This window comes from Microcaecilia unicolor, chromosome 4 (genome assembly GCF_901765095.1).
Source record: "Microcaecilia unicolor chromosome 4, aMicUni1.1, whole genome shotgun sequence".
In the NCBI taxonomy this organism is placed as follows: domain Eukaryota; kingdom Metazoa; phylum Chordata; class Amphibia; order Gymnophiona; family Siphonopidae; genus Microcaecilia; species Microcaecilia unicolor.
In genome coordinates, this window is record NC_044034.1 from 197,111,069 (window position 1) to 197,134,597 (window position 23,529).

The 23,529-nt window shown below is 40.8% G+C and overlaps 1 protein-coding gene across 1 annotated transcript in view; it reads right to left on the reverse strand.

Annotated features, from left to right (window-relative positions):
* Positions 1 to 1,122: 1,122 nt before the first annotated feature.
* Positions 1,123 to 23,529, reverse strand: part of TMEM86A (transmembrane protein 86A) — a 140,939-nt gene continuing 118,532 nt past the window's right edge. Inside the window, exons 2-3 of the mRNA XM_030201110.1 lie at positions 5,080 to 5,344; positions 1,123 to 2,490 (exon numbers count right to left, since the gene is read on the reverse strand). Coding sequence (XP_030056970.1) covers positions 2,063 to 2,490; positions 5,080 to 5,344 — 693 coding nt within the window. The 3' untranslated portion in view covers positions 1,123 to 2,062. The remainder of the gene's footprint in view (positions 2,491 to 5,079; positions 5,345 to 23,529) is intronic.

Consider the following 23,529-nt stretch of genomic DNA (forward strand, 5'->3'; position numbering starts at 1 on the left):
CCAGATAGGAGAAATTATGTACAGATTCTGCCTTAATCCCTCAGTGGTCATTTGGAGGTATATTTTCAAAGCACTTAGATTTACAAAGTTCCATAGAGGGGCATAATTGAAGGGCGCTGGCCATCTACATGGGCGGGGCCATCTACATAGGCGGCCATCTATAAGGCAAACAGCAGTCCCAAACTGTATTATCGAAAAAGATGGTCGGCCATCTTTCTTTTCGATAATACGGTTGGGGCCGGCCAAATGTCAGAGATGGCCGGCATCAGTTTTCGCCGATAATGGAAACCGAGACTGGCCATCTCAAACCCGGCCAAATCCAAGGCATTTGGTCATGGGAGGGGCCAGCATTTGTAGTGCACTGGTCCCCCTCACATGCCAGGACACCAACCGGGCACGCTAGGGGGCACTGCAGTGGACTTCAAAAATTGATCCCAGATGCATACCTCCATTACCTTGGGTGCTGAGCCCCCCAAATCTACATGTGGGTACAGTGGGTTTTGGGAGGGTTTGGAGGGCTCAACACTTACCACCACAAGTGTAACAGGTGGGGGGGGATGGACCTGGGTCCGCCTGGCTGACGTGCACTGCACCCACTAAAACTGCTCCAGGGACCTGCAGCTGGGTATGACATTTGAGGCTGGCATAGAGGCTGGCAAAAAATGTTTTTTTTTGGGTGGGAGGGGGTTGGTGACCACTGGGGGAGTAAGGGGAGGTCATCCCCCATTCCCTCCGGTGGTCATCTGGTCAGTTGGGGCACCTTTTCGAGGCTTGGTCGTGAAAAAAAAAGGGACCAAGTAAAGTTGGCCAAATGCAAGTCAGGGTCACCCTTCTTTTTTCCATTATCGGGCAAAGCTGGCCATCTCTTAAGCACGCCCCCGTTCCGCCTTCTGTACCCTGTCGACACGCCCCCTTGAAGTTTGGCCGGCTCCGCGACGAACTGCATTTGAGGCCGGCCAAAATCGGCTTTTGATTATGCCGATTTCGCCGGACTTGAGAGATGGCCGGCCATATCCCGATTTCTGTCGGAAGATGGCCGGCCTCTTTCAAAAATACGCTGGATAGTGACCTATGGAACTTTATAAGACTAAGTGCTTTGAAAATGAGCTCCTTGGTCATTTAGGGCACCTTTTGGTCAGTTAGTCATGACTGAAACAGGTCCAGCCAAAAACGTCTGAATTTGGGCCCCACACATTTGCATTTTATTCCATTATTGCAGAAAAACTTCTATCTTTTGGTGCTGCCCATATCCTGCACAAAATACATCCCAACATGCCCCCTTGAAATTTGGACAAACTGTGGAGCAAAACATCTAAAATTAGGGTGTCAAAAATTGCAACTTGGACATTTTTGAGAGAAAAACATCCTTCTGCCACCTTATGACGCTGGTTCCCTTAAAACTGCAAATGCAGCATACAAAGTTATGAAGCACATATGACAAACCTGTCACTTCATTTCAAGAATCCTCCAGAAAGTGTACAGAGTTAAAATGACGCTTAGGTACATGTTTCGTTTGGTTCCAGAAAGAAAACAAATCTATTGTAAATATCACAAAACTGCACTGTCCATGAACGAGTTCTATGAGTATAGTCACTGACCAGCCTATTAACTAGAAAAGAAAAAAACTTCTTTGTATTAGTTCTGCTAACCTGAACATTAATTTCCTTGTGAATCTAGTTGTACTGTAAAGGAACCATGTTCTTTAAGATCTTCAGGATCCACATTGGACTAAAATGAAAATGTACAATGTCTTAAGAAAGTAATACATGGAAATTCCTCCTTCACCTTCCTTATCATCCAGCACCAGCTTCAGGGAAACCCACACAATGCAATATTATCAAAGAGTCCTGAAGCTTTCAGGAAGGCAAATGCTACAGGTACAGCACAAACAGCTCAGTGCTGTATTAATGGTCCTGAGATTAAAGAAAGCCACTTAAGAAAACTGATTCAGTGAAGTTGAATCTCATTTACCAGTGCACCAAAAGAGAGGGTGATCCCACAATGATAAGTACATGTACCCATGCCATTAACCACACTGTTCATGCAGCGGATGACTGTTGGTTTACTTCTTCTTTTGGAAATCACTCTCATCTCTGATCTCCACAGCAGACAAAGCAATCAACATCTGGGCTGCATAATAGGTGGCCATAATGACTGCACGTGAGCAGGGTACAGGGAAACAGAACTTGTTAACTGCGATGGTCAGGTCGGACACAATGAAAAGCACTGCACCGATGCAGGCTGAGAGCTTGGTCCAAGTCCAGAGGTCATTGCAAAGCTGGATTCCAGCAATGGCACGCCAACCCATGAAGGCTATCAAGGCAGTATAAACAGCCACCAGATAGGTGAAGGGACCAGAGAGGTAGGAGTACAGGAAGGTGTACAGAAAGCCTGAGATGAGGGCCATGACAATGCCAGCTCGCAGATCCAACGGCTTCATCCCAAATGCTGCAGAATACCAGATATGTGTGATAGCAAACATGAGTAAACCTGGAAGAGAAGGAAAAGAATGAACACTAAGAGAAACAGAATAGGGCTACACTAGACCAGGGGCGTAGATATGGGGGGCCTGGGCCCCCGCAAATTATGTCCGGGCCCCTGGTTTGGCTGGCAGGGGTCCCCAACCCCCACCAGCCGAAGCCTTCTTCAGCGCCGTCTCCGGCGCAGCCACGTTCTTGCCCTGCTCTTCTTGCTCCTCCTGTCCTGTGCAAGCTAACGCTCCTTTAGGGACTGTCCTTCTTTGTTAAACTGTACAGCGCTGCGTAACCCTAGTAGCGCTCTAGAAATGTTAAGTAGTAGTAGTAGTACTTTACTGAGAAGGAGCGTCAGCGTGTACAGGACAGGAGGAGCAAGAAGAGCAGGGCAGGAACGTGGCTGCACCGGAGACAGCACTGAAGGAAGGCTTCAGCTCAAAGGTATTTGTGAAGTGAGGGGGGGGTGCGAGGAGGGTGTGAGAAGGCGCGAGGTGGAGGCAGCGGCAGGGGGGGGAGGTGAGGCAATACGAGGCGGGGGGGGGGGCGGGGCGGCACTCAAAATGTGCCCCCAACCTCGGGCTCTGGCCCCCTCCCACCATAAGGTCTGGCTATGCCCCTGCACTAGACATAAGAGGTGATTCTATAAAATAGGGGCTAGGTATATGTGTATGTGTGCACATACACGGTGTCCAGAAAAATGGGACCCCCCCCCCCCACCAAAGTTTTCCAAATAACCCAAAAACGTCCTACTGTAGCAGAACCCTTTGCCTGAAATTCTAGATAATTCTGAATACTTTATTTTTCACCAAGATGGAGCTCCAGTGCATCAAGCTTGCAAAACAGTTGAACTCTTAATTAATGAAACCCTAAAATTCATTCAGCCAACAGCTCAATGGTGTCAAAGACTTTGTGAATGTGCCAAAGTTGAAGGAAGACATTCTGAATATCCCTTTATACTAATGTATTTTCAAAGGCCATACTAAATGTTTACCACAGCTTAGCAAAAGGGCCCAACAGTTTGCTGATTATTGGTGGAGAAGCATGACAATATCTTTTGCCATGGGACAGTGGCACCCTGTGGTAACTAAAAAACCCATCCTTTGAAATCTGTTGACAGTAACATCTAATGATTACATATATTACCACAATGAGTTTCATTTTACTATTCACTACAAATTAACACAATATTTGAATCCTTATCCATTCAAACTATTGTATCCCATTCCCCTCCGGGTCAAAGACACACATTAAGACAATACATATAAATGGATAGAAAGAATTCCAAGAGCCATGTTCCACATGCTTTCCCTACTTGCTGAGAGACCTGGAACAACAGTTACTATGTATCATCATTGATTCACTGATAAGAATTATCAAAGATGCCCAGCAAGCACTCAAGTGATACTCAGTATCTGTTCATAAAACTAAGATAAGACTGCCGCCAAAATATTGTTTGGAAAGGGAAGGTTAAGATTTACCATTTCAATGGAAGTTTAAAACAGTATGGGTTTTGTGTTAGTATGTAAAAATAAAGATCAACAAGTTGCAGATTGAACCTTTTTTTTTAGAACTAATTTATCGGGTTAATGAAAAATGGGCTCAGCAACGTAATAGATATGTTATTATTGCTACGTACCATGACATGAATGAGTAGGTAGTCTTCATGGGCAGACTTATTAATGTTTCTGCTTACAAGCTGCACTATTCCCCCCCCCTAGAGAGCTTTAAGACCATCTACCCTAAATCATCTAGTAGTTCCCGCATTCAGAGAAATTTTTCATGAGCACACACAGAAGGCAATCTTCTCATTGCATGGTCCTGAGAAATACAACAAATTACCACAATCCCTCTGTCAACAAAAATTCCCCCAGAATTTTAAAACTAACCTTCCTTTTTCAAGATGCACATACCCAATACCTGAACAACTCTGAACAACACAACCCTTCCCGCTTGTACTTCCCTTCTCTGTCCTATCACAATTTTAGTTCTACCCTCTGCCCCTTTTAGTAATGCCCTGTCCCCCCACCTTCTTTTTCCTACTTTTTAGGCTGTAAGTCACCTAGATGTAACTTACAATGGGCGGGATAGCAAGTCCTTAATAAAACTTAAAACTATGTGCAGTGACTTTCCCAAGTTACCCCAAAGAGTGAAACTGAAGGCCCAAGAGGGAAATGGAGAAAGTCAACATAAAACATTTTACTCTTCTTCAAAGCCTCTGAAAGGCTGAAAATTGCCTTAAAGTATGTGCATAGGTTTCAGAGCACTTGTGCTCCTAAGAGCAGAAAAAACAGACAGGGTAGAGGGAGGCAACACACAGGAAGGAGTGCTCAGATTTCTTCTCACTGGCTGGGTTACTTGGCTTTTCTTCTCTTAGGCTTGCCTCTCTTGAAAGCAGTGATCAGGACCAGTGAACTGGCATGAAGGTTCTGAGAAAAGGGGCTTGAAGAGTGTAAGAGCATTCAAGTGAGCGTGATGTGGCATCTCTGCATTACCTTTGACTTGTATTTCTCTCATGGCTACACAAAGTTCAGTCAAATATGGTTAGAAAAAGGATTTGATGGTTCGGCCTCGTGTTTTCTTCCCCATTATTACCACCAAGACTTACCGTGAACAAAGTAACCTTGTTCCTGCCAGATGAGGAAGGCATCACCAAGTGCTGAGAATATCAGTCCGGCAAAGATCCTCTTAACACTTTGATGGGCTACTACAAAGTTGATGCCATGGGCCAAAAGAAAAACCCACAAGCAGAAGATGGGCAAACACTTGATGAGGGCACTGAACCAGGAAGGACTGGACGTTGGCAGCCAGAGGACAAAGTACACACAAGTGGCTTTGAAAAAGGGGACCAGCTTTGGGCCCTCACTCTTCACCTAGAAAGAAAGTGAATTGGTTAATAAAGCAAATCATCAGGAGCCAAAGAAAACTGTTAGGGTCATCAGTCCTCAGTTTTAAAATGGCTTTTCAGCCCTGCTAGCATATTCTACTTAGTAAGCACTGTTTGGGCTAGTCAAAGACTTCCTGAACTCCAACATAATTTTCAGCCTCAACAAGCAATCAGACAGGTTTACTTGGCAATCATGGGATAATGAGATGGGACGGGGCAGTTTAAAGCATGGATAACACAATTTCAATTGTTTTTGGTGACCCTTAACACAAGGCACTGTAATATTAATAATGCCTGGTGTTGACATGGTGCTCAACGTTGGAAGTCTAGTCTACCTCCAGCAAGATGCACTGAGATACAAACACAAACAGCTACACAACTTTAGGCAAGCAATATACAAGAACCTTTTAGAGTTAAGAATATAGAAAGAGGGCTAGAAATAGAATGAAAGAATAGGAACACAAATTCTGAGTTAAACAGGTCACATGGCCACTTCCCACATTACCTCATTTAACTTAATTCATTGTTACAGCTGAACAGAAAGTGTCGCAGTTGACTGGCACTAAAGCACAGCAGTGAGTCTGTACAAATTATTCAATGTTTGTTTGCGTCAGGAATTTTAAACACCTCAGTAGGTAGATACGACATAGTTTACAGTACGTTAAGATACCATCAACAAGAACAATTTAAGAAGCCTGGTTGAAAGCCAGCTGGAGTAACCAATGTGCTTGTGATATAACTGAATTCATGATGTGAAAAAATTGTTTTATTTCTATTGATTACCTGATGTGAAAAGAAATTCTGCAAAGATTTTCAAGTTTTCAGCTCAGAAAAAAATATTTGAAGCTCTTCACAGACAGCGTACATGAAATTGGAAAATGTAGATTACAGAATGGTGAATCTTATACCTATGCTGCCTTAGAGTCGGTAAACAAAGAATTTGCCTTGCATACATTTGAAATTAGACAGACAAAACCTGACAGGTGGTGTCAATAGGCAGATATGAAAGGTCACATTTATTTTTATAGATTGATTGCCTTCATATTCTGCATAAGAAGTATAAAAACGATTCTATAAGAATGCGCCTAGCTGAAAAAACTGTTGTGTTAGGCACTCTTCTATACACAGTGCGCCTAAATCACTCAGCCCACAACTGTCAGGGAGGCATAGATGTGGGTGGAGAATGGACGCGTGTCACCAAGTGATGTGCAAATTATACAATACTATCAGTTGCATGCACTGTACAAGGAAGTTGAAATTATGTCTTACTTGATAATTTCCCTTCCTTTAGTCAGCCATACCATTCTGAAACCTGCCCTCTGAAGACTAAGGACCAGGGCTCACAGATGCTATGCTCTTTCCCTTACAGGAAAAACAAAAATCAGAGAAATTTGTGTTATATGCAGAGTAGAGAGTGCAATAGATGATCACTGCAGCTGCAGTAGTTGATGGGGCATGGGTGAGCGTTACAAAAAGGGACCTTCTGCTGCTTTTTGCAGATGCATACTGGAGTTTTCCACTGAGAACTAGCAAGTAATACCAGCGAGTTCACTGGAATAGATCCGTTTTCTCTACCTCCATCTGCCGGTACGAAGGGATAACACCCACTTGTTCAGAATAGTAAGGCCAGATGACAAGGAAAGGTAAATTTGCATGTGCTGCAGAGTGGCAATAAATGTTTGTGGGTTCTTTCTGTGGGATCGTTTTAAAAGGGAATGAATATACTCTCTATTTTAAAACTGGTTATAATTTATGTATGTGCACACCTACTGTGTGTTAGAAAGCTTGTTATAAAACTAACTTCCAGTTACTATGTAGTTCAAATGTATCTGTGTACCACACAATTACAACTGTAATTGCATTACACATTATCCCCCAGATTCTATACAGTGTGCCTAGAGATATGCGCCAAAAATCAAAGCATATTCTATAACAATGCACATAACTTAATTGGCTTAACAAGTTAATCAGAATAACAGCTCTTAAAAAGCAATAATGAGCACTAATTAGAAATAATTAGAATTTACTCGCATAATTTGCTAAGCGCATTCTGTAATGCAGTGCACTTAAGTTCTAACACGCGCAGGCAAAAAGGGGCATGGTTATGGGCGGGAAATAGGCATTTCATGAGTAGTCCAAAATTTATGCATTTAGTTATAGAAGAATATGGTCCAGTGCTACTAAATCTACATGCCAGATTTACTCCACATTTTCACTGGTGTAAATGGAGGCACACAGTTTTAGGCAATGAGATATCAACTAAGCGTATTCAATATACTGGGCACAACTTATAGAATACGCTAAGTTGGCACTGATTTTCACACCGATTTTTTAGGCACCTTATATAGAATCTCCCTCTATATCAGTAACAACACAAAGATGCAATATAAATCATTGTTGATGGGTGATATCAATCTACATTTTAAAAATACCAGTAATTTATACACAAGGAACCTATTTGATTTTCTGATTTCTTGGCAGTTTGCCCATATTGCATCACCTTCTTCTCATATTGGAGGTCACCTTTTGGACCTACAAGCGTATCGGGGTGCAAATGCTGATATTTTCTATTTAGGTAACCCAAGTTGGTCACATGGCCATGCAAAACTCGAGTTTACTCTTTACTGGAGAGTAATGCTGTCCAATTCGCTATTCGAATCAATTCATCGATTCATTTTCGGCGAATCAATTAGTTTCTTTTAAAAATCAATTTTTTAATAACAGCCACTTCTCTGTCACCAGCCGCCTTCCCAATTTCCTCTGCATCTTCCATCTTCTTCGCGTAGGATGCGTATCCCGCCCCCTCCATGCCACCACATCCCCACCTTCCCCCGCAGCGCCCCTCTTTGTTAGTCGCGTCTTCAAAAGCCTGCAAATCAATGAGGTTTTTTTGCCAGATCATAGTCCTGTTCAGTGCATTTTTTCTAGCAAAAAAGGTGCCGGTACTCAAATGCTAGGGGTGGGGTGATCACTGAGGGACTCATTCCACAAAAGTCAGGCCCCCTACAACCAGTCACAGAATCTATGACAAGGCAGAATTGGTGTGTAGAGCCTGAGCTTTCATTAAAACTTGGGGTCCATGGGTCAATTTTAGCAATGGAAAAGGTGTACCCCCTCAAAAAAAGTCCTGGTCCCGTTCCCCTAGCCTAAAAGATACACACCACACTCAGCTCTGTGTGTGGCCATTAGATGTGGCGGTGAGCAGCAGTTTGGCAGGCAATGGATTTGACGGAGAAAGAGAATAAATCAAGGTCAGCATGCCCTGTTGGCCAGATATCCGCCCCTTTCTTTCCGAGCACTCTACCAAAACCCTCATCCACACCCTTGTCACCTCTCATTTAGACTACTGCAATCTGCTTTTTGCTGGCCTCCCACTCTCCCCTCTCCAGTCGGTTCAAAACTCTGCTGCCCGTCTCATCTTCCGCCAGGGTCGCTTTACTCATACTACCCCTCTCCTCAAGACCCTTCACTGGCTCCCTATCCGTTTTCGCATCCTGTTCAAACTTCTTCTACTAACCTATAAATGTACTCACTCTGCTGCTCCCCAGTATCTCTCCACACTCGTCCTTCCCTACACCCCTTCCCGTGCACTCCGCTCCATGGATAAATCCTTCTTATCTGTTCCCTTCTCCACTACTGCCAACTCCAGACTTCGCGCCTTCTGTCTCGCTGCAGCCTACGCCTGGAATAAACTTCCTGAGCCCCTACGTCTTGCCCCATCCTTGGCCACCTTTAAATCTAGACTGAAAGCCCACCTCTTTAACATTGCTTTTGACTCGTAACCACTTGTAACAACTCGCCTCCACCTACTCTCCTCTCTTCCTTCCCATTCACATTAATTGATTTGATTACTTTATTTATTTTTTGTTTATTAGATTGTAAGCTCTTTGAGCAGGGACTGTCTTTCTTCTATGTTTGTGCAGCGCTGCGTATGCCTTGTAGCGCTATAGAAATGCTAAATAGTAGTAGTAGTAGTAATATCATAAAGCAAAATTTGTTGATCTGCAAGCTGAAGACAATTCTAAGAAATCTGTTATGTCTGACACTTTTGTGGCCACAAAACCTAAAGCATCAGCAGCCTCTTCTCAAGCTCGGGTTTCATGCTTTTTCCTCAAGCCACTTCCACCAACAGATAAGAAAAACATTGATACTACCCTCATGTACTTTATTGTTAAAGATATGCAACCATTTAGTGTTGTTACAGATGAAGGCTTTTTGGCCTATTCTCAGTCTCTCAACGGGTGTTATGCCATGCCATCACGTCAAACTTTAGATAGAATGATTGAAGCTAAATATACGTCCATCTACATTTTGAGTCAGTTTCGAAGTCTGAGATATGCAAGCATTACCACAGATCTCTGGACCAGCAGAACCATGGCAGCTGAATTGATTTTGCACTTTTCTGCTTACTGACAGGCATGACCCAAGACCTACTTAGCTAAAAGCTGAAACTTCATCTTTCTGTATTTTTGCTGTAAATGCAAGGTCACACTGTACCAACAAAGAGTGCTCTTCCCCCTCCCCTTACAGAAATTGTGCCACTTATTCTAGCTCGGAAGAATATGTTTACAGTTTGTGAAGGACTTAGATAACACAATGATAAGATCCGGGTCCGAGGGAAATTCCTGTAACAGAATAGCACTGCAATCTTCAGTAAAAGAACTTTGAACTTATTTTAAGATGCTGAGTTTTATAAACATTATTCTGTATTCTGTAAACAATAACGTAAGACAAAATTTAGCTGATGTTATAATAAATTTGGCTGACATTACAAGTTTTTACACTGGTTGGGAGGGGGATTGATGCTCCAGCCACTGTATATAAGTGGCTGTTGTATTCCATCTAGTCAGAGGGCTGAGATGATCAACAGAGAGTAAGTTTTTGCAGCTGTGGTTTCACTCCCTCTCAATAACAAATGGCTATTTGTTATTACTTCATTTTCTAATTGCTTTATTGTCTAATTGCTCTGTCTCCATCTAATTACTCTGTCCAATTACTTGACCTAATTACCTAATTCCCTCTAATTCCCTACCTAACTCCCTAATTCCGTCACCTAATTCCCTAATTACTTTACCTAAAATCCCTAATTACATACCTAATTACTTTGCCTAATTGTTTATTGCCTAATTAGACTATTGTCTAATTGCTTTATCATCTTATTGCCTTTCTATCCTTTCTATCACCTGGGGTGGGTGTGAGGAGGTAGAAAAACCTTATTTGCCCCATACTTCCAAATTGTATATTTCTTATGGTACATAGATATATCAGAGAAATAATCCACATAATCACGGTCCTCACTGATACTAGGCTGTCAGAGGAGGCCCTAACAGACTCCACTATAAACATATGGTAGCAGAGGTTTTGGTAACACGGGTTCGAGAGTGGAGTTGGAGGTTATTATGCTTTGCTGATTCCTCTGGGACTTAATGTTGAAGTGAGTCTTTCCCAAATTAGAATAGATCTGAGATAGGGTTATATTTCTAAATTTAAGTAAATCTGAGCTCAGTACGAAATTCATTGTTTGAGAGAAACAGAGAGAGAGATAAACTATAAACTGACACAATTGGCATGCATTGATGCCTGTGTGACGGTTTACATCTACGGATGAGACTTATACCTATCTGAAGGTATACCATCTGTGGGTGACAGTGACTAAATTTAGGCATTTGATTTTTAGCCCGTTTTAGGGTTTTCCTCTAGTGAGGTGTTTTGTTTCGCGTATCATGTCCACCATCCAGGGACGGCCGTTACCTCCACCGTGGACTAGCCCTCTCTTACATCCAGTCCGTCTGGATTGACCCTGGAGTGCCTTGATGGTGAGGTGCCAGGGGTTTCTGAGTCCGAACACTTAGGAACGGAAAGAAGGGTAAGTATATTTCTCTATTTTACATCTCTAACTTTCTTTTCTATATTACTCCATATTAAGGTTAACACTTATTCTGGTTTGTGAGTAAATGCTTGTCCTTTTACGCTCTAGATTATGGGGAGTCCTTTGCCATCCTATTTTGTAAGTAGTGAAAATCTTGTACAAGTACTTTGATGGTAGAGGGGGTTCCTAGTTCTTTGGAGTGACTATAAAAGGACTAGCCATTAAGAGATATTTGAGTCAAAGAAAATAAGTAATGCAGATATAGTTTAGAAAATATTTGACACAGCGCGGTCCCTCATAAAAGACTCTGTCTTGTTACCCAGATACGCTGGGTTCTGAAGTAGATGTATCCTTTTGAGGGCGAGTCGTTATCAACCTCTGGGACACTGGAGGGACTTTAACGGTCTCTCCATGTGTTCCTGGCGATCGTTTCCACGTTAGTTGTGGTGACGCGTCAGAGAGTTAATGGTTTTTGAATTATAATATTATACTAAGAATTATTTCTGAGGTAACAGTGAAGTAGATGAACAGTGAAATAGGTGTTTTAAAGAAGCCTAGGTTTGTTATTAAATTTACTGCAACCTAGACAAGTGTTTTCCAATATTAAGGTTCCCTTACTCAAATCATTATTACGCCTCTTCAGAAAGTGATAAATTTCTTTCCACGCAACCAAATGACTCTTATTAAATTTTGTAATACCTGGTATCAATGGAATCAAAAATGGCCAGATCTTTCTTGGCCTCGACATGGTTCTTTTAATCCAAAAATTCTACACAAATTACTTAACTATGTTGATATTCATACAACAGGTTCCACCCGCAGTAATCATCTGCTAATTCTCAATAAATGGCTTTCAGTCGTTATTAAAGAATTGACACCTCTGCACGTTGACCAAGAAACCAACCCCCTCACTAAGACTAATCCTATGCAACCTCACTCCTATTGCCGCAATTTTGGCCACTATGCCCATAAATGCAGGCTGACTCTAAAACTACGGAGCGAATCTAATTCCAACACTACCACTAGTCAATCTATTGAATCCCTTTCCTATGTGAGGACCAGAGAAAGAGGGGATTCCCGTGGTAGACCAAGGGGCTTTCAAGGTAACAATAGACATTATACTCCAAACCCTAGTCTCTCACGCAGATACAATATACAGTGTTTTAAGTGTAATCATTTTGGTCACTTTGCCACTGAATGTAGGGATCCCTAAAGAGGGGTGGGAGCCTGGGATCATTCATATTCTAACACTCCCCTTCGCAAGAATTCCCACGGACAACCTTTTCCATCATGGAACCCTGAAACACAAAACAGTGAGCATGATTTCCAATGACTAGGCGTGGTTCAGAAACTGCTGGATATAATGAACCATTGGTCATCTTGTTAATTGAAGATATCCCTGTTACATTTACACTCACACTGCAGCCACTTACCATTTGTTTAGATAACCAACTGTTACGTACACCACTTCTTTATGCTCCCTTATGCCCCATTAATTTGCTAGGATGTGATTTACTTGCACAATTCGTTTCAAATTCGTTTTGATCTTCCTGAACCTACCCCCTAATACTTTCTTAATTTTAGCTTTTACTACACTGCTTGAGCAACGTGTCACGGGCTTTGAATAATTTCCCTTCATTTCTTTGAGCTACCTCTCTGCAAGGTCCTTTCTTCCAGGAAAACTGCCAAAGCAACATTGTTTACAGAATGAGTCCTTCATGTTCTGTAAACAAAGATGACATAAGCAATTCAAGCCTCTAGTGGCTTGAGATGCTGAAACAGAAATGGAAAAGTGAGTTTAAATGTAATACTGGGATGTATAATTGTAGGTAACCCCAGCCAGAGTTCTCCCAATAGTGAAACTAACCCTAACACTCTGCTTGCAGCAAGGTAATGATTTTCTTTACACTGTATTTTATTACCTCTAGCTCTTGGGTTGAAACAGAATTGAAAGCCACTTTCTTCCATGATTCTGATATTTCCTGTCAGCTGTTGGCTTTGCTATTCTAAGTTATGCAGTTATTTCCATTGAAATAGCTTACTGCACTTATTTTTTGTTACATTTGTACCCTGTGCTTTCCCACTCATGGCAGGCTCAATGTGGCTTACATGGGGCAATGGAGGGTTAAGTGACTTGCCCAGAATCACAAGGAGCTGCCTGTGCCTGAAATGGGAATTGAACTCAGTTCCTCAGGACCAAAGTCCACCACCCTAACCACTAGGCCACTCCTCCACTCTTCTTAATTCCACCTCAAAACGCAGAGCTAGATATGTTTTACAACTTACAGCCTTGAAACAAAATTTGCTATGCCTATTTTTAAGGTTTTGAAGCTATTAGATAGAAGATTAGAAACTGTCCCATATATATAACTAGTAAAACAGGCCCGTTTCTGACAGAAATGAAACGAGCGCTAGCAAGGTTTTCCTCGGAGTGTGTATGTGTGAAAGAGAAAGTGTGTGTGAGATATGGGGTGTGTGTGTGCGTGAGAGAGAGTGTGTGTGTGTGTGTGTGTGTGTGTGTGTCAGAGAGAGTGAGTGTGAGAGTGTGTGTGAGAGAGTGTATGTGAGAAACAGAGAGTTAGTGTGTGTGTGTGTGGGGCTCCGAGTTCCATGACCCCCTCCTTCCCTCCCTTTCCTCTCCTCCGAGTTCCAGGCCCCCCTTCCATCTGAGGTGCAGGCCCCCTCCCTCCCTCTCCTGCCCCTCTCTCCTCCCCTCCAAGTTCTTGGCCCCCCTTCCCTCCGAGTTCCATGCCCCCCTTTCCCCGGAGTGTGTATGTTTGAGAGTGTGTGGGTGACAGAAACTTGGAGGGACTTAATGGAAAGGGAAGGGCATCTCAACTGAATAAGTGGTGCAGTGGTTAGAGCACAGGTCTTGTAATCAGAAGGTGGCTGGTTCGCATCCCCCTATGACTATTGTTTTAATTTGGACGTCCATGACTGCAATTGCATGGTTTTTTTTTCTTCCGATTTTTGCTCTCTGTATGGGCCTAGCTCAAAAAACATAGCACCAACTAAACTAAAATTGCTCCGGGGACCTGCATACTGCTGTCATGGAGCTAGATATTTGAGGCTGGCGTAGAGGCTGGAAAAAATATTTAAACATTTTGTTTTTTAGGGTGGGAGGAGACAGGGGAGATCATTCCTGATTCCCTCCGGTGGTCATCTGGTCGTTTAGGGCACTTTTTGGGACCTGTTCGTGATAAAACAGGGTCCAGAAAAAGTGACCTAAATTCTCGCTAAAAACACCTTTCTTTTTTCCATTATCGGCCGAGCGTGCCCAACTCTCCTCGGCCGATAACCACGCCTCTGACACACCCCTATCAACTTTATTCATTCCCGCGACGGAGTGCAGTTGAAGACGCCCAAAATCAGCTTTCGATTATACCGATTTGGGCGCTTTTGCGAGAAAAACGCCCATCTCCCGATTTAGGTCGAAATATGGGCGTTTTTCTCTTTCGAAAATAAGCTGGATAGCTATACCAGTGGAATATAAAGAAGTATATTTACTTCCTTTAAAAAAAAAAGTTGTTTCAATGCACTCCATCGGGGTTTCAGCTGCAGTTTAATCCCGATGGAGACTTTAAATGTTTTCTTGTTGTCCCTGGAATAGCTATGTACACAAGAAGTACTTCTGGTCCTAAGAAACCATTTTGGTAATTTATCATATATACTTGTATATAACACCATGCCTATTTTAGAAATTGTGCCCAGTATTGAATTTTGATAGCATGGTCTAAATTATAACCTTTTATTTCCTTTTCTTTCATTTGTTAGTTTTTGCTGCTTTATAGAAAATTGAGTATTGAGTTTCATTCATAAAACTTCCTGTTGGTAACAGTGAAAACATTCCCCACAAGTCTTTCCTTGCTAACAATCTATTTTACTGTCCCTATGTCTTTATTTTTCTTTTTCTACTTGTATGTACCATGGTGAAGACACGCTAATGTGTTGGAGCTGGTGCCTAGCAACTATCTAACCCTCTTCTCTATTATTTCCCATTCCTAAACTTCCATCCTTTTTTTGAGGTTGGTAATCACTTGTTGTTCCGGCATATTCTCAAGGGCGGTCTTCGTGCCAGTAATTCTTACTGAACTTCCATGAGATTTATGTCATTTCAGCTATCATTCTAAGTCTCCCTTCTTCATAAAAGGGAGCTTTTCCGTTACACAAGGCCTACCCCGGCCTCTCCCAGTACAAACTTGTGGAAGGTTAAATATATTATTCAATTTTGTATTTACATACAGTCTGTTATTTGCTCACCAAGGACTGTTTGTGTACTAGTACCTTTGCTTTACGATAACTGTACTTTCCTTTCCTAGTTTCATACCAGTGGTGGAATTAAAGATGCAACTCTGTTTTGTTTTATTTTCTCTTCTCTCCTTTATCTTTCAATTTTGACCTGTCTGTTTTTCTTTAAGGGAGACTTATATGTCCAGTATCATTTTGTATTTTACTGATTTGAGTGCATTTTACATTTCAACTGCTTTGTGACAAGGGCCCGTGCCACACAGCAGAAGTATATTTGAAGTACAATGCAATTTTTAACTCCAAATTATAGGCTATTGCAGTTTTATTTGCCTCAATATGATTTGTATTTTTTTAACAGTTCAATTTTATTAGATTAGGTTAAAAGCTTGCCATTGCTTGATCTGCCTTCTCTGCTATGGTAGTTTCCTACCAGACTCATGTTTTTCCCTTTAAATTTGGTTACCAAACAGATTTGCCACCTTAGTTATTCAATGTGTTTGATTTTTGTGTCTCATGTTAGTGTTATGCATATGTATGTTCTGTTCCCTAGCTAACTGAGATTTCACAGACCTCACTCCCAGAAACATTGTCCCTAAATGAATTTTTACATTCTGATTTTTTAGTTTTCTACCTGCTATGCCAGCCACTGTTTTTCTGCACTATTGTGAAATTCTACTGTTTTTCCTACCTTTCTTCGCCACAAGAGGGGGCTACCATGATAAAGATTTTCATAGGCTAGAATAGTAATAGATTCATTATTCCAAATTAACCTCAACTAGATTTGCCCATTATAGACACCAATTCGGTCCTTACTTCTCTGCTTTATTTTTTCCTTATTTACTTTGTCATCTTTCTGAACCATGCTGCGAGACTAGTCTGAAAACTGTGACACCTACAGTTGCATTATTGGAAGGAGAATTTTTAGACTCATTTATGTAATTTCAAACCTGCTCTATCTACAGCATGAACTGTTGCTATTTTTGCTTTTATGTAATTTATGTTTCCTTTTCAGTTATAATGCTTTCTGTCTGCTTATTCCTTCCATTCATGTATCCTAATGTTTCTGTTAAACATTACATAACAGAAATAACCTTCCTGGTTTTCACAATACTCTAATTTTTTCTGTTCTTAATGTCTGTTCTGTGCATAGTAGAACAGAATTGACTCCTTTTGCAATTCTATTAATTAGGTGGTATGTAGAAATCACTGGCAACATATTTGTAGACCTAACAAAAATGTTTCTCTGTCTAATGTCATTCCAGATCAATTTATCAGCTGCTGCTGTGAAGCTGAAAAACAAATCTTACTTCCTGCTACAGATATCTGAAGTCTGCCAATGTCTCAGAACTGTCTGCCTATCACTGTAATGAATTTTTTAAGTGATACTTCCTGGACAATTATGTACTTTTTCTTATTTTTCTTCTGCCTCTGCTTAGTATTTGGTTTTCTCTGTATTGCTCTTCTTTTCCAAAGCACTGTATTTACTTACCTTTCCTTTGAGTCATGTTGCAGGTTTACCCTATTCTTATTTTATGTTAACGTCATCCAGAGGCGACAAGCCATTTCCCGTGTGCAACCCTGGCTGCAATCGTATATCATTTTACTAAACTCGACTCAGCTATACTTCATACTGCTAATGGTTCTAGAGTTTTCAATTATTTCATTTTTTTTTTCATTTTTCTCGTTGCCTTGCTAACTTTTAACTTTGAGTTGATAATATTGCCTGGAGTCCTTACCTCAGGTTTTATAACCTTACTTTACCATCCCTTTACTGCTTCCAGTCTGTTTTTCATTTTCTGTTATTGATCAGTAGTGTCTACAGATTCTGAACCTATTGAGCTCGGAAAGGTCCATGCGAGTGACTGGGTCCTAATCAAGGTCATCAAGAGGTCTAAGGCAACCAGATTAGACCAACTTCTCACAAGGGTAAGCCCGGCTGCAAAGGGGAGGTGTTTCAATAGGAACCCTCGTCTCAAACCCGGTGAAGAAAACAACAACCCAAGTGAGAATTTAGGGTCAGAATGGAGGCCTTAACATCTGATCCAGATGACCCATGTGAACAATTGACTGAAACACCAGTGTGGACTCACCAGTTTGGCCTGCTCCTATCTAATCTGGAAACTTGAATTTGGTCTCTTACTTCATCATCATCTTTACTGGAAGGCGATTCTTCCTGGAACCATCTAACTGATCTTCGCCCATCGCCTACTTGTTGTCTATAAGTTAAATTTTGCCTTTTGCACTTTAAATTTTGGACTTTATATTTTGGACTCTTGCCATAATGAAGTATTTGCCATACTGATGAATTTGTTTTTTATTCTTGCAACTGTTTGTTTTTCTCCTATTCTTGTTGTTCACTTTACACCCTCTGTTTTCTAGGAAATGTTACCCATTGTTCTGCTACTTTTAACCCTTCTGACCTCCCAATGTTTAATTTCTCTAACATCTCTATCCCACGTTCTGATGTATGGTGGTATTGTGGGACCGAAATTCTATATCCTATTTTGTCATTCCAATGGTCTGGTATATGTGCTCTAGTTCAATTAGTTATACCCATTGTAATTGTCTATCCTCATCAGATATCTCATGTCAAAAGACACGTTCCTAACTCTCCTGATAACACTATCTATTTAGACTCTATAGGAGTTTCAAGAGGGGTACTTGATCAATTTAAAGCCAGAAATCATTGTTTTACTTATATTCCCATTAATACTGACACTTATGGTTCTGTTATGAAGGCATTGCAAGGCCTTTCTGCTTTAGCCAACAAATTGACTACCAATTCAGGTGTTAATACTATCTGGACATCCTGGTGGAATACAATCTTGTGTAACTGGAAAACCTTTTTCATGTCTATTTTTACCTCCATTTTGATTGTCATTTTAGTTTCTGCTTTAATTGTCTGTTGCATTATTCCCTGTGCTCGTGGACTTGTCTTAAGACTTCTTGCTACTGCTCTCAGTAGAAAACAAACTACACTTCCTTCTTGAATGTTCTGTAGGCCTATTACTTTTGTTTGGGGTTTTTTGCCTTTATTGTTGTTAGTACTTTTATTGCATGTAACGCAAGTACACCTCCATTTTAAGGAAGACATTTATTCTGCTTATACTGCTTTAGTTGAAATATTATATGCTTTTTTTAGCCTTTTTTATATTTTCATAATTTTGTGCACCAACTGCGACTTTTCATTATCTGAAACAATACTTGCTTCTATTGTCTTATCATTTTGCTATTTCTTTACTATACTCTCCCATGTCATCTATGCTACAATTTTCACACTTAATTCAGAGATGTATTTCTGTAATGTTTCACTAATTTTGGATCTTGTCTTTATGAAATTGAATGTAATGTTTGTTTACCTTCAGCATTTTTCTTGATTCAGTCACTTACTTGTTACATGGATTTATCTCTTCTAGAGCTTATTTCAGCTCCCCAGGCATAGATAGGTTTAGTTTGGGTTCCTTCCTTTTCAAACTGTCGTACCCTTCATCAGTGTACATCGAATGGGCACCCTACAGAATTATCTGTACAGGTGATGATTTCTCAATCAAGAGGGGAATGAATTGATTTTGCACTTTTCTGCTTACTGACAGGCATGACCCATGACCTACTTAGCTAAAAGCTCAAACCATCTTTCTGTATTTTTGCTGAGAGCTGTAAATGCAAGGTCACACTGTACCAACAAAGAGTGCTCTTCCTCCTCCCCTTACAGAAATGGTGCCACTTACTCTAGCTCGGAAGAATATGTTTACAGTTTGTGAAAGACTTAGATAACACAGTGATAAGATCCGGGTCCGAGGGAAATTCTTGTAACAGAATAGCACTGCACTCTTCAGTAAAAGAACCTTGAACTTATTTTAAGATGTTGAGTTTTATAAACATTATTCTGTATTCTGTAAACAATAACGTAAGACAAAATTTAGCTGATGTTACAATAAATTTGGCTGACATTACAAGTTGTACACTGGTTGGTAGGGAGATTGATGCTCCAGCCACTGTATATAAGTGGCTGTTGTATTCCATCTAGTCAGAGGGCTGAGATGTCAACAGAAAGTAAGTTTTTGCAGCTGTGGTTTCACTCCCTCTCAATAACAAATGGCTATTTGTTATTACTTCATTTTCTAATTGCTTTATTGTCTAATTGCTCTGTCTCCATCTAATTACTCTGTCCAATTACTTGACCTAATTCTGTCTAATTACCTAATTCCCTCTAATTCCCCACCTAACTCCCTAATTCCCTCTAATTCCCCACCTAACTCCCTAATTCCTTCACCTAATTCCCTAATTACTTTACCTAAAATCCCTAATTGCATATCTAATTACTTTGCCTATTTGTTTATTGCCTAATTAGATTGTCTAATTGCTTTATCATCTTATTGCCTTGTAATTATCTGTACTGGAATAAAGACTATCCCTTTGGAAGGAAAATAGCTTCTGTCCTATCACCCCTTACCTGTCAGTAGGCGGCCCTAACAGACTCCACTATAAACACAGCAATTACTGCACATGGCATAGATGATGACTTTCATGCAATGAATATTGTGCTGAATACGCAACACATGCCAGAGAGACATAGCAGATGCCATGGAACGTGCAGTGAAGAAATGGCAGCTAGAAGGCAATGTTTTTGCAATTGTTACCGATAATGATGCATCAATGAAAAAAGCAGTAGGGAAACTTATTCGAAAAGGAATCTGTACCGCTCACCATTGCTGCTTCGGACACACTCTGCAGTTATGTGTGGAAGATGGGCTGCGGACTCATCGTCAGCATTTTCCATCACAGTACTATACTTACAGAAAGCTTGAAAACTGCTCAAGAAATGCTGGGAATGCCAGTGAAGAAACTGATTGGTGATGTGAAAACACGTTGGAACAGTACTTGCATTATGTTGTGAAGTGCAGTTGAATTGAAGCAACCCATTGGTTTAGCTTTGAGCGGAAACAATAAAATCACAAAGAAAGGTGCACCTGCCAAACCTGACTATGATCCTGCCCAAAAACTCGTTGATGTTTTGCAGGCTTTTGAGGAAACCACAACAATTGCATCTGGAGAACAGTATGTTACTGTGTCTGTTGTTCATCCACTGGTTGAACACATAATTAATTCAATTGATACAACATATGGGGAAGATTCAGGAGAGGAAGTTGATATCAATTATGAAGATACAGAATCAGCAAACCTGAAAATTATGTCTCGCTTGAAATAAGAGTGTTTACTTCACAGATTTCAAGGTATATTATTTGCTAATTTATATAGATTAAGCAGCTTCCTGGATCCGAGATTTAAATCAACTTATGGTGAAGTACCAGATGTCATTGCAGTTGCAGCTCAAGAGATCATAAAAATGCAAACTCAGACATTACCAGCTGCTCCAGCATCGAATCAGATGCAATACAGAACTTGCTTGCTATAAACACAAAGATCCTTTGGAAACTGGCGGTGATGTTTTTTGATTCTGGCAGCAAAGTCAAATGAAATTGCCACTACTGAACCGGCTTGCACAGAAGTTTCTGTGTAAGCCAGCCACCTCTGTGCCCTCGGAAAGAATGTTTTCTGTTGCTGGACAAATTGTAGCTGCAAGATGCAGTTGTCTGAAACTAGCCAAAGTGGACAAAATTATTTTTCTTAATAAAAACTGGAAGATGTAGTACATTTCTTCATTTTGTAAGACCAGGGGCAAAATAGATATTGTTGCTTTCTGGGCCAGTGTATTCAATAGTCCGCTGCTCCCATTGCCAATGACTGCAGATTTTTTAGTTCAGAGGAATGGATTCTGTGAACACATTCTGGATGTCTTAGCCCCCCTTAAAATTAAGCCTCAACTTGCTCGCAAAGTATCTCCCTGGTTTGACCAATCCCTTCTCTCTCCAGCCTCTCAAGAAAGCTTGAAAGGCAATGGTCCAAAAGTAGATCTGATGTTAACAGACTGCTTTGGAGAAGAGTTGTTAGGGATTACAAAGATAAAATTCATGAGGTTAGGATGCGGTATTTCACTGAACAAATTGGGAGCATTAAATTAAGTATCCACAAACTCTATCATTTGGTGCACAGAGTTTTTTCCACCAAAGGGGTCACAGTTACCAATGTGATTACGCCTACAGCACAACAGCTAGCTTCCCACTTTGAGTTGAAAATAGCAACTATAAGGAGGGCAGTTCTCTAGTCCCCTGGCAACAATGCTGCTTTCCCAGTTTTGCGGGCTGATCATTGGGTTGGTATCCCTGTTAGATTTTGGCCTTTTTTCCAGTTATCCTCCTCTAAAACAGTTAAATTTTGGCCTTCTTTTCAGTTACCTTCCTCTGAAACAGTTAAATACTTCCTTTCAAAGTATTCCTCATCCCATTATATCCTTGATGCCTGTCCAAGTAATCTTCTGAAGGATGCCTCTAACTTATTCATTGAACTTCTCAGGGAACATATATCTTTCTTGTTTATTCAAGGCCTCTTCCAAGCTGAGAGGGGTTCTATAATTTCAACCCCTATTCCTAAAACACCCTCAGGCTCACTGAATGATGTTACGAGCTACAGGCCAGTTGCTTCCATCCCCTTATTGGTCAAGGTGATGGAATGAATTGTAGCAGCCCAGTTCTGTGACTATCTTACCAGCTTTCATCTCCTGCATATGTCCCAGTCTGGCTTCAGCCCACGCTATAGGACTGAGACTGTTTTCACCACTTTAGTTTCTGCCTTCAGAGAGGGAATTTGTTTAGGCAACAAGATCCTGGTTATGCAATTTGACATGTCAAGTGCCTTTGATGTGGTGGATCATGATCTTTTGTTAAAATTACTAGACCAGTTTGGGATTTGTAAGAAAGTCTTGTCCTGGTTTCTGGGCTTTCTGAAGTCTAGGTCTTACAGAGTGGTCCAAATTGTGGTGTGCCACAAGGCTCACCCCTATTTCCAATATTATTTAATGTCATGATGGCTCCACTGGGGGGGGGGGGGGGAGGGGGGGAGACTTAAGTCAATAGGATTCCACCCTCCATTGCCCCTGGTACAAATAAGTACCAGTTTACTATGTAAACTGCTTTGAATGTAGTTGCAAAAGCCACAGAAAGGCGGTATATCAAGTCCCATTTCCCTTCCCTTTTATTTATGCGGATGATGTCACTATTTACATCCCTTTTCGAGGGGACATCCAGGGAATTCTACATAGGATAAAAACTGGCCTTGATTTAATGGAATCTGGGGCCTCTGAATTCAGGCTAAAATTAAATCAGGAAAAGACTAAATTTTTGGTAATAACCAATAATCATGATCCTTGCAGCAATTTTAGCATTGACTTTGTTTCTTATCCTTTGGAGTCCACTCTAAATATTTTAGGGGTTGCTGTTGATTGACACTTAACCTTTGAATCTCAGGTGTCCTTGGTGGTCACCAAATCTTTTAAATTACTTTAGAAGCTGAAGCGCATTAGGCCCTTTTTTTCAATTGGTATTTTCAGATTACTTGTCCAGTCTCTTGACCCAATTTGATTATTGTAATTTCATCTATGCAGGGTGAAAGAATGTATCTTAAGGAAACTGTAAACTGCCCAAAATACTGCAGCTAGACTTGTCAAGCATGTACCATGCTTTGAAAGGGTTACTCCTTTGCTGATACATTTGCATTGGCGTCCCATTAGGGCCAGGATTGTATTCAAACTCTGTGCTCTCATATTTCAGATTCTGTATGGTATTGCCCCTTGTTATGTTGCCTTCTTGCAATTCAATCTTGGTGCAAGAAAATACCTACGTCTTCATTTTCCTACCTGTAAGAAAGTAGCTTATAAATCTATATATTCAGCTACTTTTTCATACCAAGGTACTAAATGGTGGAATTCCTTGCTGAAAAATATAAGATCCCAACTTGATATTTGGTTTTTCGTAAGTTTTTGAAATCTTTTCTTTTCAAAAATTTTCTGTCAATTGGTCCTGGTGCCTAATCTCCCCCTTCTATTCTCCCCATTATGCTTTATTATTGAATTCTTTATGTATTTGCAATTCTTTCCTTATTGATATGTGTGGGTTTATGTATTTAGTTTCATATTTTGCAATGACTTCTTTTTAGCT